Source organism: Nelumbo nucifera, chromosome 4 (genome assembly GCF_055504915.1).
Source record: "Nelumbo nucifera cultivar China Antique chromosome 4, China Antique-T2T, whole genome shotgun sequence".
Taxonomy (NCBI): Eukaryota; Viridiplantae; Streptophyta; class Magnoliopsida; order Proteales; family Nelumbonaceae; genus Nelumbo; species Nelumbo nucifera.
In genome coordinates, this window is record NC_142652.1 from 45217535 (window position 1) to 45233446 (window position 15912).

Genomic DNA, 15912 nt, shown 5'->3' on the forward strand with positions numbered 1-15912 from the left:
AGGCCCAACCCAGCCAACATATATTTAAACTTACACATTTTGTGTATAACATATACATATGTATACATGTTATTTTACATTATATTATATATTTTATATATAAATATTATAACATGACATGTATAATTTATATTATATAATGTATAAAATAAGTTTATATGCATGTTATGTCATTTAATATATAGATATGTAATGTTTTATATATGAGTGACATTGGCCCAGAATCAGGTCCGGCCCAGCCCGAGCCCATATAGACTTGGGCTAGGGGTTATGTTTCAGGCCCAGAACCTCGGGCCCGGGCCTAAGCTATAGCCCTTATCATAAGTGCAAAGCCCGGCCCCGCTCGGCCCATGATCACCCCTAGTGGGAGGACTTCGAGAATAGAGAAGGGATGAGAGTAGGGGTGCAAGTCGGGTTGGCCCGACTTAACAGTTTACACTGTTTCAGGCTCGGGTTTCAGGTTGGGCCTATTAAAAATTTGACAAAATCCCAACCCTAACCCGGAAAAATTGCACCCTTAAATGAGAGAGAGCTAGAATGGTTTCAAAATCAGTGAGAGGGCTTCGAGAGTAGAGAAGAGACAAGAGTGCTAATGGTTTTAGAGGAGAAAGGTCTTCGAGAGTTCGAGAGAAAGCACAAGAGAGGAAGAGAGCGATGAGAGAAGGTTTTTGAGAGAGTGAAGAGAGAGAGATGAAAGAGGATTCTTCAAAGAGCAAAAGGGGGAAGATGAGCTTAGAACGGTTCGAATAAGAAGAGGACCCACCTCAAGGGATCGGTTGTGTATTTTCTAGGCAAACCTCAGAAGGGTGCCCTGGGTTTGAAGTATTTAGCAGAAGAAGAACACCTATTCTGCTCCATTTTCTCCTCTATGACATCTTTGTGCTGATGGTTTAGATCCCATGGTTTATTGTTCGAAGTCCAGCTGAAACTTTATTGTGTGAGCGCCATTTTCAACGAAGAATGGATCCTTGTAACATCTTGAAGCATTGTTTCCTCGGTCTAAGGCTATATTGAGGTAATGCCCTTACCTCATACTTAGTTGTTTAGATTTGAGTTTCATGCACTCATTAGACAGATTTTGATTTAGTTCAATTCTTTTATTAGCTTTTTTCATTCCTTCTTTTCTGTTCAACTCCTCTAGTTCTTTCGTATCTTGTATGTACGCTCTTTCAACTTTCACGAGTGTGAAAGTTGTTGCGTTTACTGGGAATTTGTAGGGAATTGATACGCTCTTTCAACTCTTCCGACCAGCCAACTGAATCCAAAGGTCGGGCTTCTGATAGAAAAGGGGTGGGGTTTCTCACCCTTTTTCTCAGTCCCATGCATCCAAAAGGAGGTTGGTCTACAAGAGGAAAAAGAAGCACTCTCAATGACCTTCCAAATTGTCAGAGAATATTGACTCTCAATCCGATTTTTTTCTTTTTTTATATTTGTTATTTTGAAAATTATACTTAGGGATTTGGCAATCACACTGACTAGAGGAATGCCTAATCCCTTCCCTCTTTCTCTCTCAACTTACCCAGACTAGCCTTGTCTAGGCCAAGGAGTGTGGAGTCACTAGCATTCAATTGATTTTGAAATAATGCAATTCCGGGGGCCCATCACTCCTAGTTATCTATTCTGATTGGTAGCGACTCCATCCGCTTGGCTATGAAGTGAACAGCCGAGTTTTTTTCTGATGTTCACACTTATTTTATATATAAAATCATCGATCACCTTTAAACCTTCTACAATAAGATTCAAAACATGAACACCACATCAAATATGAAAATGATTATGACAAGGCAAAGACAATTTAAGTTGATCATGCAAAATAACTTGCATATTATTATTGCCTCTTGCATTATCCAAGGTGATTGTGAATATTTTGTGTTTAATACCCCGTGTTTTCAATAAATCACACATTTCTTCATATAAATAAAATGCATTATATGGAAGAAGAACATGAAAAAATTTCAAAATTTCGCTATTCAATTTCCAATTATAATTCACCTAATGTACAGTAAGACAAAGGTATCTTGAGTAAAGGAAGAAACTCACATATCACATGCCGAATAAATTCTATTAGGAACATTATTTAAAGCAAATTTATTTATTTTTCAAACAATGTACTTTAACAGTGTTCCTATTCAACGTTTTAGCATTTCATTTAGATAACACTAAATATCTCTTATCCCTTCGTACTCAACATATGAAAATGGATGGTATGAACACTGAATCAAATCTCCTTGCAGATAGAAAATGATCAAATGAGGAGTGCAGGGTTTGACGCTTTTTCGAAATCTAGAACTTTTTTTTAATACAAATGATTTCAAATAAATAAATGCACAGATTTACTTGGGCAACCATTAATATGCAACGTGGCAACTGTACATTAGGGAAAATAATTCCTGCCCAGAGTGGGCAACCCAAGTTTTCCCCCAAAACATCACATCCATCATGTGCCGTGTACAAATACAGTTTGAACAATTTGTACCGCTAAAATTCCTCCATGGATGGGCAGCCCATCCACGAGAGAGATCAGCTTCCGTCAGTGTAAACTTATAACCACACCGTTCTAACTGCTTTTTGCAATCTTGCATTGAAAATATTTTCTTATGAAATAAAAAATAAGTATGAAAATATTTTCAATATAAGGCTGTAGAGGCTGTTCGAACAGGCTTTGCCCTGACCTAAGCCAAATTCTCCACAAGAACAGGCTGTAGTGGAGATCACATCAGTGCCCCAGTCGGCACACCCCACATGCACGATAGACTGTTGGGATGTTTGTGAGGTGCCCGTGATGTAAACTCTGCTCAGTGGGGGCACTGTGATAGGGGTATAACTTTTTCGGGTTAGGATTGAGATTTTGTCAAATTTTCAATAGGCCCAATCCGAAACCCGAGCCCAAACAGTGTAAACTGTTAATTTGGGCCAACCCAACTTGCACCCCTACTATGTGGGAAGCCCATCCGAAGTCGATTAACAGTAACACCGCATTTGAGAGGGCTTTTGGTTGATTGAGCTTGCATTGACCGACCATTTTGGAGAAGATAGCTTCATTGGAAAATCAAATTTGCTGCTCATATAAGCTTATTTTGAACTTTCCAGCAAGGTTCAAAATATCGATACACCCGATGGACGTATCGGACATATCGATACAGCTTTTAGTGCTCTTTTTTTTTCGCAACTGGTTCAAAAGAACCTGTTTTGGCCGTCTTCACACCCTGAACTGGTCAGACCCCCACCCACTGTAGAAGCGTATCGGAGGGGTCCCAGAACGATACGTGTCAGCCAATACGGACTGACATGTGTCGATACTTTTGAACCTTGGTTTCCAGTAACTTTTCAGACAGATTTACAGCTTTCTTTGGGTTTCACAGCTCATGTAACGCCAAAAGGTGCTTAGTAAAATCCCTAACAAACGGGCATTAAAAAGAAAAGGAAAAAAGGTGCGACAGCTTTCCATACGTCAAAGCAGCCGGAAGCAAAGAATTTTCAGTCCAATAGAGCTCCAATGTGTTTACCGTTTATGGCAATGTGGGCCAACCGCCGATAATTCAGTCCGAGATTTTCATCATTACAGGTTTAACAGTCTTCAGAACATTGCTTTGGATATACCAATCAAAAGCTTCAAACTTTTTATTTTCTTCCCGGACACAGATACTTAAGCTGCCAGCATATCAAATAAAAGAAAAAACATTTGAATTACACTATTTATATATTTTTTCAAATTTTCTGCTCAACAAGTTTCGTCAATGCACACAAACACCACTACTCATTTACAGGGTTCAGCAACAACAACGCTTAGAAATGGCCAAACTGGAGGAAGAGACGACAAAGAACCTCCTATTGCAGGTGAGAGGATGTGCTCAATGTATCTTTCGACGAAATCGTCCCAACAAAGAACCTCCCATGTTTTTGAGTAACCTGTAAATACAAACAAGAAAACATCAGTAAATGGGTCTATAGGAAATCCATTACCATAAAAACAGGCACATACGCATGCAAATGGGTCAAGTCTCATTTAGTCCGCCGTAGAATTTGGAAAGAATCAACCGTCTCAGTCTCCGCAGACTCCACCATTGGTTCTCTTCAATAAATGAAGCAAGTAAGCTCCTGAAGCCTACCTCTTTGCTCATTCAAAATTTCCTAAATTAAATTAATCCAAGTTGGAAATACTTAAATGGATCATCCATCAGTTTTCGGTTTTCCCCTTAACATCCAGTAATAAATCGGACAGCTACATCTTAATCATTTTGTTGATAATATGTATAAAATATTATCAGTACCAACTTGTCATGTTCCTAGTGTGGCAATTGCATGGGTCGGTGGATTGGATAGAGTACAAGCTGATGACCAAAGCATCCACTAACCACCCACACCCACAGGTACCCTTGATCCCAAACCTTTTAACTTTTCCTCTCAATTTCCCAAACCCTTTAAACCCATCCCACCCGATTATCATATGATCGAGCTAAACTTTTCTTCAAATTCAATATTAAGTATACAAAAAAGTTCTTCAAAATTCATTATCAACCAAACATTCAACAAGAACCAACATTACATAGAATGCTTCATATAAAAGAACAAAACAAAATAGTATAAGTCAAAAAATAAATAAAACTGATTGACATACGAGAGTTGTTATTTCAAGAACTCTTGCTGCCTTCTAATCCTCATTGGAACATCATCCTCAACTGAAGAGATGTACATTGAATCAGCTATTGAAGAAGATCCTACATATCTAGATATTTTACAATAAGATCATCATTTCAAAACGAGTTCGAGTTTGAATTTGAATTTGAATTTGAATTTTGAAAAATAGATACCATTTGCAATCTTAATTACAGCAATAAAATTTTAAAAATAACTATAAATAGATAGCATTTGCAATCCCAAATCCTAATAACATTATTTTAAAGACCATTTGAATTTAGAAATAATTACTTTTAAAATTAATTGATAAAAAATTAAAATTCATTCACAAATATTTCACCTAGAACTATTGTTTGGATTGGACTTAAACTTGCCCAAACCAATTGATTCTTAATTTGACTTTAGACAAATAGATGCCATTTGTATTTTGCAATCTTAAATCCTAATTATGTTAATTTAAAATCCATTTAAATTTAATAATAATTATGTCAATAAAATTTTAAAAGTAACTAATATATTAAATTCATAGACAAGCAACTCACCTAATAATACTTGGATTGGACTTGAACCTAACCAATTGCCCCAAACTTACAAATTAACCAATTAGGAATGTCATAGGCCACAGGGCTCCTTTGTCAGTTCGCCCTAGCTTCTACTTAATTAATTTCTCTTAATATATTATATAATTATAAATTATTTTATACTATATATTAAGGTCGGGACGGGTCGGATACCCAAAAAATTCCCATTTATACAGCATTAATGTGGGTTGCACCCCAACCTAATAACTCACACTAACAACTATGACCTAACCAGTGGAGAGAAGAGAGAGGAAGAGCAGATCCGTGCCCACCCACTTGAACTCAACCTAGTGGATGAGATAAAGCCAAGCCTTCTTATTCATGAGAACACTGGAGCTTCACACCATCAAGATTTAGAGCAGGAAATGCATTCCTCTAAAATACCTTTTGCATGGCAAAAAAATGAAGTTACCATGGACTTAGATGGCAACTAGGAAATGGTAACAAAATAAAACTCTAGGTAGTTAACTGGATATGGATAAATTTCTTTCAGACTTTTCTCAGCAGAAGGATTCTAGTTAACCTCAAGAAAAACTTGGAAGCTCAAAAGAACAATGTTGTACAGTAAAAGCCACCCCCATTCCCTCATGCCTTGACAGGATTTCTTGTTTCAGGGACCAGACCCTAAGGGTAAGTTCTCAACTAAATCTTACTATGCTTCCTGAGATAATAAAACCAGAACAATATGATCACATACTGGCCAAGGTCCAGAAGATTGGCTGCCCGCCATAGGACTGATGTTCCTATGGTTCTTGATCTGAAATAGACTAAAGTTGCTCATTAAAAAAACAGATTTTCCTTTAACAGTAACACATTTATAATTCAAATGTTTTTATTTTGATCAGCAATAATATGAATTTATTAAATAAAATTAAGTATAAAATTATACAATTTAGAGACCCATTTGTGAATACAAAATGGAGCATTGCCCACGCTCTCTCCCCTCATTCCAAATTATTACAATTCAGCCCAAAACAGTTATTTATATTGACCCCTGCTTGGGTAACATGTCACCCCAAACCATTTGTATATCTAGTAGCCCACTTATAATACAAATTTTCATTTGCAAAGCATATTTGGAACATTGGAATTGGTTTGACAATGTAGATTCCCATGACATGGCAGTCATTTTGGAGATAATCCTTGAGTCAAAGAAAAGAGGGGAGATAGAAGATGAAGATGGTCATCTACCTAAGCCTTGTGCCCTGTCTGAACTATCATTGAGTCCAAGGTTCAAAACCGGTTCAGGGGGGCAGTTTAGAGCTCCTCCACCCCCAGATACACCCACTGTAGGGGTGTATCAAAGAGGTCCCGGAACGATACGTATCGGCCAATACGTATCAATACTTTGAACCTTGATTGAGTCAAAGAAAAGAGGGGAGATGGAAGATGAAGATGGTCATCTACCTAAGCCTTGTACCCTGTCTGAAGTCTGAACTAACATGATCTAGGTAAAAAAAAACATAAAAGCAGTGTTTAGTGTTTATACTATGGTTTTGTTGAATTCATTTTGTGGAAAGAAAACTAATCCTTACCTTATTATCAAGGCATGTGCAATTGAATATGAACTCGTTGAAAAAAGTCACCCTCTTCCCCAACATTTATAAAGGACAGTAAATAAAAAAATAAATTTTGATGTTGCTGTTGGAAAATCAGGTTATGCTCCCATTGAACTCATTGCATGAGATGCATCAGGTAAAACCTTTGGTGGCTAGAGCTCAGTTCACCAGAAAAGTTCATAGATGCTGAAGAGTGGGCAATGAGGAAATATTCTTCTAGCTAAAGAGACAGCCAAGTAGTCTAAATCAATGGAGATTCAAAGATGGTAGTTGATAGGTTAGATGGCCGCATAGAAACAGCATGGATGTAAGTTCCTTTGTCAGGAACCATCTATTCATGGCAGAAAAAAAAAGAAAGGATTGAAGTCAATGTTGTGCATACTCTATTGAAAGGTAACTCTATAGCTGATAGGTTGGCACGAGACAAGACAGATTTCTTCAAGCTAAGTAGGATCTTATCCTTCCAGACAATTTTGTACATACTCCATTAAAGCATAACTCTGTAGCTGACAGATTGGCAAATGAAACAAGAAAAAGATTTCTTCAAGCTAGATAGGATGTCATCCTTCCAGCCTAGTCTCTTTCTGTAGCAGATAGTTCTGGCATGCTTCTGGTTAGACCTTGTTATTATTTCTTGCTGTGATTCTCAAAATAAATAAATAAAGATAAAAGATGTATTAATGGAAATATGTACCCCTAAAAAGTGATAAATACTTGAAGACTGGCTTAGTGCTCAGTAAGTGAAGTACCTATGCCTATTGCCAGCTCAGTTATGACCTTCCTTCTAACGACATTGTAATCTAATATAATGGAATTGGCTAGTTGTCCAAAAAGTTATTGCAATTATATACCAAAAAACAGTTATTGCCAATATAGCCACATTATAATGGCCAATGAAATATACCACAATTGTCTTTTATTCTTCTAGCATTATCATATGATCAACCACCCACCATCTCCAGATAGGTGCCCCATCTCCACTCATTTAAACTGGGCATATGACTCAATCCCAAGTCCATTAATGGCTAGATGACCCCTTGAAAAATGGATATAATACTTAACATCCAACAAGTTATTCAATCATCTGAACATGGTACACCTAAGATGTGTTTCCCTTTCCATCCACCTACCTACATTCTTTGAGGTAACCATACTTAGTGTTTCCCTTAATATCCACCAGCCTACATTAGTGATCTAGCTGGGCATCAATTAGTACCAACTGCCTTATTAATGGATACTGAAACAGAACAATGCAGATTCTCAAAAGAAAAATAGCATCTGAAAAGGGAATTTAGGAAATACTTAGGAACAGCATGCTGCAGAACGGGATCTTTCTGCTGGTCTATCCACTAGAACCATCCCTGCTGGATTCTGAGCAGGCTGAGCTCGAGGCAACCTCTTAGCTGATTGCACCAAGCAAAAAAGGAAAAATAAGATCACTATAACAGAACAAATAAACCAAGTAAGAAGAAAACAGAAAGCTAAGAAGCATTAAAACAGCTAGCTGCATGAACATATATAACCAAAGCAATAATGAAATGGAATGAAGTTGATAAGTGCTTATTTTGGTAACGAAAGAACTTGACAATCAATAAAATCTGAGAACAAATATTACCCCAAGAATGGACCATCTGCACTAAAAATAACACAATTGAACATTTGAAAAAAAATATATGTCAGAGAAGTTTTAGCATCAAATAATTCACTCATACCACTTGAAAACATGGAAAGGGTAGAACCATTACTGAGAAGCTAGTTAGCAGTTCAGTGGCTGAAAACTCTAAAGCTCTTTGATGCATACTCTTTTGAAGACCTATGGAGAAGCTAGTTAGCAGTGGCTGATACTTCTACCAGGAAGGATAGACATGTGGCTGAATGGATGCCATTAGGGGAGGAGTTTATTAAGCTGAACTTTGGTGGAAGTAGCTGAGGAAATCCAGGACCTTCAGGCATAGGAGTGCTGAGAAACAAAGACAATAGCATTATATCTTTGTACTCTAGTCCTATGGGTGTAGGAGACTCTTTAAGGGCAGAATTACTTGCTCATGTACAAGGAATCCAGCTTGCAAATCAGCTAGGCATAGAGCATCTGATTATTTTAGGGGATTCCCAGGTGAAAGTGGGCTGGCTGAAGGACCCGGAAACTGTGATCTGGGGTTTTAGAGATCTTCTCAAAAAGGTTAAATGGCTAACAAGGAATATGGCAATCAGAGTTCAGTGGGTAGGCAGATCAACAAACTCAATGGATGATTCACTTGCAAAACAAGGGGTTCTTCGTGCTACTTTATTTTGGGCTTCTGTGTAATTTCTTTTGTACTTATAATTCTGTAACTAGTTTTAAAGGAAAGGTCGCATCTTGTGCCTTTCCATGGGTTGCATGTAACTCTTATTTGGTGGTTTAATAAAATCTTATTCATTTATCAAAAAAAAAAAATTGAACCAATAAGGAAGAACTTGAAAATAATGAACATGTACGATATTGTTATCCTGCATTTTGTTGACACAGATTCCCATTGTATCATTCTCTTTTCTCTCTTTCTTTTGGGTTGGGTGTGGAGGGGTGGGGAGCATAAGTATGTGCCTATGCCCAAATGTCCTCTGATCTGAACAAAAAAAAATTGTAGAATTTTCATATTTTTGTTTTAGGCAGAGTTTGGGAGTGCTTATTTGAAAAATAAGTCTTATTGAATAAGTGCTTATTCTAATTGGTTAAAAGGCACTTATTTCAAAAGGGGCAGTATAGGTATTTTCAAGATGATGTGGCAGGCCAAGACAGGCCAAAAAGGAGATAAGCACTTAAAAATAAGTCCAAATTCTGTGATTAAGCATTTATTCGGGCTTATTTCCCAAACGCAAATAAGAGCTTATTGGTGTGATACTGTGATCCTGGCCCAAAATAAGTGCCTATTTTTAAGCACTCCCAAACTTAGCGTTAAGCTAGAAGGATAAAACATTGTTTTATTTTAGTTTTTTTTTTTCAGAATCTCATCTGACCATCTTAGTAGCTACTGCATTTCATGGTTCTGGTTCCAAATTAAGCTAATGATGGACATCGATTTCTTTTGCAAATCAGCAATGAGGAGACACCATAGCAAACCTATTTCATAGAATATGTCATTGACATTGATGGCAGTTTTGGCAGACGTTTCCATGAAGAAAAGGCCATTCTCCTCAGCATATGTGCGTGCTTCCTGCAACAGAGTAACATGATAAATATGGAAATTTAGGATATAAAAAACCTATTATAACATGAAAATTTATGCAAATTAGATTGAATACAATTTATACAACAGAGAAGAAATCCTAGAAGCATATACTAAGAGTTCTGTGAACAGTTGCAACAAAAGAAAACACTCTCCAATCTGTGAAAAACTAGAAAGTTGATCCCTTGGTAGTCAACCCCCCAATAGTCCAATACATATTATCCCCATCCACCCCTGATTGGCTAAAGCATCCACTAAACTACACTGATCTTTGTATCCCTAAAAATTGTGCTCTCAACTCACTAACCAGTTACCTTTTGTTTTTCTTGATAAATAAGATAGAATTTCATTAAGATTTCAAAGGGCATATGCATACAAACAGAGGGACAAGGTTCAAAGTATTGATACGATATGAGTTTCGTCCGTATCGTATAGGTACTTAGAAACAGCCGAAACTCCTTTTTTTAGTTTTTTTTTCAAATTTTGGTTTTTTGGGAAGCTTTTAGCATGCTTTTTATTATTAAAAAAAATTGGGGGTCCAAAACACCTGGAAACAGGCGTTTCGGACCGTATTGTTTTCAAAAGATACAATACAGTATGCCCGATACGGGGCGTATCGTATCGATACTTTGAACCATGAGAGGGAGGTAAGCTACCTTAACTCCCCTGCAACCAGCAAAACAACTCACTTACCAGTTACCTTACTTCCCTTATGGTGCATCTGTACTCTATATTGCCATGGGGCTGGTTTGTTGTTTCTTATCCCGCCCAGAACAACACAGGAATCACCTTCCAATACAATGTCCATGTAATTTAATCATTTATCCATTTTCAAACTTGAAGAGATAGCAGTTCAGCTCTTCTTGTCCTATGGGTACTACATGAAAATTATTAAACCTTTAAACTTATTCTAAGTGGAGGAAGAGATTATCTTGACATATTGTAGCCATTTTAGAAGCATCATTTTTATCACTTTATAACAATGTAAGTATTTATAAGTGAACGTTCATTTACAATTTTTTGAAGAGAGATAACTTATATTCATAAAGGGGAGAGGGATGTACAAACAGGCCAAAAAAACACAAAAAGAAGAGCCTATAACAAACTAAGATGGCAAAGAGTTAGCACTATACAAAAAATCCCTTCCCAATCCTTGCTTTGCTAAAACATCTGCAGTTCTATTGATCTCCCGGGGAATCTATCTAAAGGCGCAGTTCAGTAGAGAAGACAGCTCAAGAATTTCTGCAAGGAGGTGAGCTAGCCTCCATGGACCCTCATCTGATTCTTTATGTCCACTTAATGGTAACTCTAGAGTCTCTTCTACTGCTAATGGACTGAAATGGAGCCTCTTAGCAACTCTAAATCCTTCTAGAAGGGAGACTTCTGATTCTGAGGCATCTGCAGCTTGAACTGGGCCACTAAAGGCCCATAAGATGTCTCCAGTAGTGTTCTCACAGTACCCCCTATTCCAGCTGCTGATGGAGGAAGCAGCGACCATGTAAAACTGCCATCAAACTGCAACAGGTAATCACACTCCCTACTTGGGGGAGGAAGAGTTAGTACAGTTGGAGAGGAAGGGGAAGTATACAGGATTTGCAGCCAGATTCTTTGTAACTCCCCTCTGCTCACCCTATCAAAGAGTTGGTGGACCAGCATCCAAGAGAAGATTTGGGATAAGATCTTCTCGTTTACAATTTAATATTTAAAATGTTAGAAAATACTTATACAAACCTATTAGAATTTTCAACATTTCTGACATCTCTTATTTTTATGTGGTCAACGTTTCTACTAAAACCAACATTTTAAACCTTGACTAAATCCAAATATTTGAAATGAAACTGACAAATGTAAAAAAAAAAAAAAAATATATATGAAAATCAAGAATATGAAGAGCTAAAAGGCTTTAGTGTACTAACATGCCTGAAGTAGGCGTAAAAAAAAAATGTCTGAAGTAGACACCAACATAAAATGGAAGCTTCATTCTCATAAATATACTCATGTCCAATATAATATCACTATTATGTCCAAAAGTTAGGTCTTCATCCAGTCCAACACCCCCCCCCCAAAGAGTTCAGAAAGCCGTGACCAACATTGGGTACTGGAATTTCATGCATACAACCTCATATAGTTTGGAATTTTAGTTCAGACTTTGTAAAGTAGAACGACTAACATGTTCTTCTATACATGCATTCACATTAACTAAATTACATCAAGATCCCCCAAGTCACATCATAAAAAACATACCATTCTCATAAATCTAATCATGTTCAATACAAAATGACTATCACTGTCAAACACATACTATCATATATCCAACCCTGCATAGTTTGACATTTCAGTTAAGATTTTGTTGAGTACAACTAATTATATCAGACACATAAGATCATATATCACATTAACTAAATTATATCAGAGAAGCATCTTATGATGTATGATACTCTGTTGGGTGAGACATTTGTGAAAACTTAAGTCAAGATTAAAAGCAGCCACTTTGTGCCAAAACTTCCAATGGTTAGGACCATATCCATTCAACCCCTCTCAAGACCCTGGGTAACCAAGACCAACATAGGGTAACAACCCTTTTAATAGAAATACATCCATTGTTCCTAACTGAGGCATTATATAAGGCACACATACACAGAAAAGTAGTTGAGAAATAATAGATGGATTAATGCTGAGATTTAATGTTATTACTAGATTTTATTTACAGACTTAGATCATATTTTAGAGCCTACTTTTCCTAGATAGATGGCACATGATCTACATGAGCAAATAAAACATTAATAAACCATCTTATCATATCAGAAATATGGGAATTCATTTTATTAAGGGAACATGGGAAATGAAAGTCGAACCATAGGAACAGCAGGGTAGTGACAGACAACATAAACTAATTGTGAAAAATATTCAGATATTTTGATTTCTTCATACTTCTATGAGTTGAAGTATGAAGAAATCCTAAGAAGGTATCCCTCATACTCAAGTTGATGCATAAATCACAAGTTAGTGACACTAAGATCACTACATTATAGACTAAGGATCGAGATGATAGAACAAGAATAAATAAATCCTTAAGGCCTATTCACTGCTTTAGTGCAAGATTGCAAGGTGATAATCACAGTGGGCAACCCAGTGCATGAGGCTCCTGCCAATGTGGGATTTGGGGAGGAACAGATGTACATAGCCTACCCCTGCACATACAGAGAGGCTGTTTCCAAGGTGATAATCACAATGCATTACCATAATTACCTATTATAACATGGGGATGAAACTAATAAAAGACTATTAAAAGAATCCACACATCATATATAACTGTAGAGACTATAAGGGTTAAGATACTCACCTCTGCTGTCACCTTCCTTTTATCTTCTAAGTCAGCTTTGTTCCCCGCAAGAGCCATAACCATGTTTGGATTACCTAGAGCAAAACCCAAAATCGATGTAAAATTATTTAAAAAACATGGAATGCAAAATTTCCAAAAATCTCGATCCTATCCCTAAAGAAATAAAAGCAAACAAAAAGCAAATTACGCAACAAATTGGTTCTACCCTCCAATTAATCCTCCATAATTATGAAATAAGGAAGAAAACTATACACACCTTGTTTCTGAAGTTCTTGCACCCACTTCTTCGCCCGAGTGAACGACTCCTGGAATTCAAAAAGTAGTCATAGAATAATCAATAAAAACACCAAAGCTAGAACTGTTACACGTTTAAAACCTCACCCAAATAATGCAAAATCAGTGGTTTAGAACTGCAGATCAAACTCATCGATTGAGTTACAAAATGAATGTACAAACAATCCAATTATTGATCAAATATCAAATTCATTACTATGAAAAGAAATATTCAAATTCATTAATTTCCCAGAAAGTAAATAATCTACCATTAAAATTAAAAGAAACTAAAAACGTAGAGAGGGTTAAATAACAAAATTAAGCATCAGACCATGCTAGTTATGTCGTAGACGATTATGGCAGCAGCTGCTCCCCTGTAATACATGGGTGCCAAGCTATGGTACCTCTCCTGGCCGGCGGTATCCCAAATCTCAAATTTTACTGTCGCATCGTTCACCGCCAGCGTCTGCGAGAAAAACGCCGCTCCAATTGTCGACTCCTATCATCATAACAGCAAAAAGGCAAGGAACTCAACAAAAACTTAAATAATAGATGAATTTCAAACCCTAACCTACAATGAAAACCTTAAACAATCAAACTCATGATCAATTCTCTGAACAAAAAGCCACCTGGAATTCAAGGAATTGCCCCTTGACAAACCTCAGAACCAGACTCGATTTCCCAGCACCCATATCACCGAGAAGAACCTGTAATTGAACGAAAAGCACAATTTCAAAAAAAAAAACAATATTGTAACACCAGAAATTGAAATTGAAACCCTAGTTAGGTGTTGACTTACGAGCTTAGCATTCAGATTGTTATTTCCGATTGTCGCCATGGAAATTGCAGATCAAAGACCTTCAATTTACAGAGAAAAATAACAAAACAAAGCCTTCTGAACCTCAAATTTGAAAAACCAAACCTTCAAACAAAGCACGGAATTGGATCAGAAGGGAGGAAAATCCAGAGGAAGAAACCAAAACGAGACGAAGACTAGCCTTTAAAGTTAAACCTGTTTATTTACTCACGCCTACGTCCGGGCCCACTTCCTTTGTACAAAATTACAAAAATACCATTCGTTCTCGAATGATCGATTTATACGTATAACCTTTTTTGATTACCGGGTAGCACGACCCAAAAACTTGTCACCTGAGAGATTCGATATCTAACTTTTTATTGAAATTATATACATCGAGTTCTATGTAGCCAATTTTGGGATGATATCTTGATTAAATCAAGAACGTTCAAAATATTGACTTCAATGTCTTGACTGGCTTTGATTCTATATACATCGTGTAGTACGTTAGGGTGTTTGTATATGGAAGCAGACTCGATTCTTTTCTTTGTGTAACCAGGGAGACCGAATCTGCTCCTCACACCTGGCGCCTCATATGCACATCCTACCATGCATTGGGAACATCTCTCATACTTATTAATTATTATTCATGTGAGATGTTTCCAATGCACATAGGATGTGCATGTGAGGCACCCATTTGTGAGGAGTAGATAGTGGGGGAGGAGGATAGTATGACGAAGATGTAGGGTTAAAATTGCGACCTAAGTGAATCATTAAGGCTTTGCTCTGTACTATGGTAGGGAAATGTTTACTTATAACCATGGTTTTAAAATGAGCCAGGTTTCGCTGAACACGATGGTTGTTCAGCAAGCTGTGAAATCATGGTTTTAAAAGGTGTGGGCCCTGGCGTGAAATCTTATCATTAGTTTTATAGCCTGCCATTATGTTCAATTAATCTGAATTCTTTGAGATTAAACACTTTTTTAAAACACACCATCTCAAATATTTTATATTAGGGAAAATTTCCAATTAGTACCTTATACTTTGGACCTAATGCCACTTTGGTCCTCGAACTTTAATATGCGACAATTTAGTACCCAAACTTTTAAAACGTGACAGACTAGTTCCTGTCGTTAACTAGCTGTTAACCAGCCATTAAGTGGCATTTGAAAAAGACACAAATGTCTCCAAGTGTTATTTAATTTTCTTTATCAACCATCAAAACGTTGACAAAAAATTAATAGTGGCAACGATTTGGGACCCCAACTTTCTTGAATAGAAAAGGCAATGATTTGAGACTTAATTTTTTATCAATGTTTGGATGGTTGATAAAGAAAATTAGATGACACTTGAAGGGCATTTGCGTCTTTTTTAAATGCCACTTAACAGTTGATTAACAGCTAGTTAACGGCAAGTACTAGATTGTCACGTTTTAAAAGTTTGGGTACTAAATTATTCCATTTTAAAATTTGGGGACCAAATGGTACTAGGCCCAAAGTAGAGGGTACTAATCGGGAAT

At 36.8% G+C, this 15912-nt stretch overlaps 1 protein-coding gene across 1 annotated transcript; it reads right to left on the reverse strand.

The window, feature by feature from the left end:
• Nucleotides 1–3597: 3597 nt before the first annotated feature.
• On the reverse strand, nucleotides 3598–14592 carry LOC104606988 (ras-related protein RHN1). The gene is made up of 8 exons (XM_010272467.3): nucleotides 14397–14592; nucleotides 14227–14304; nucleotides 13929–14096; nucleotides 13581–13629; nucleotides 13325–13398; nucleotides 9876–9969; nucleotides 8081–8181; nucleotides 3598–3909 (listed from the first exon to the last, which is right to left on the reverse strand). The coding sequence occupies exons 1-7, from the start codon at nucleotides 14433–14435 to the stop codon at nucleotides 8081–8083; spliced, it is 603 nt and encodes a 200-aa protein (XP_010270769.1). The 5' UTR covers nucleotides 14436–14592; the 3' UTR covers nucleotides 3598–3909.
• Between the last annotated feature and the right edge of the window lie 1320 nt (nucleotides 14593–15912).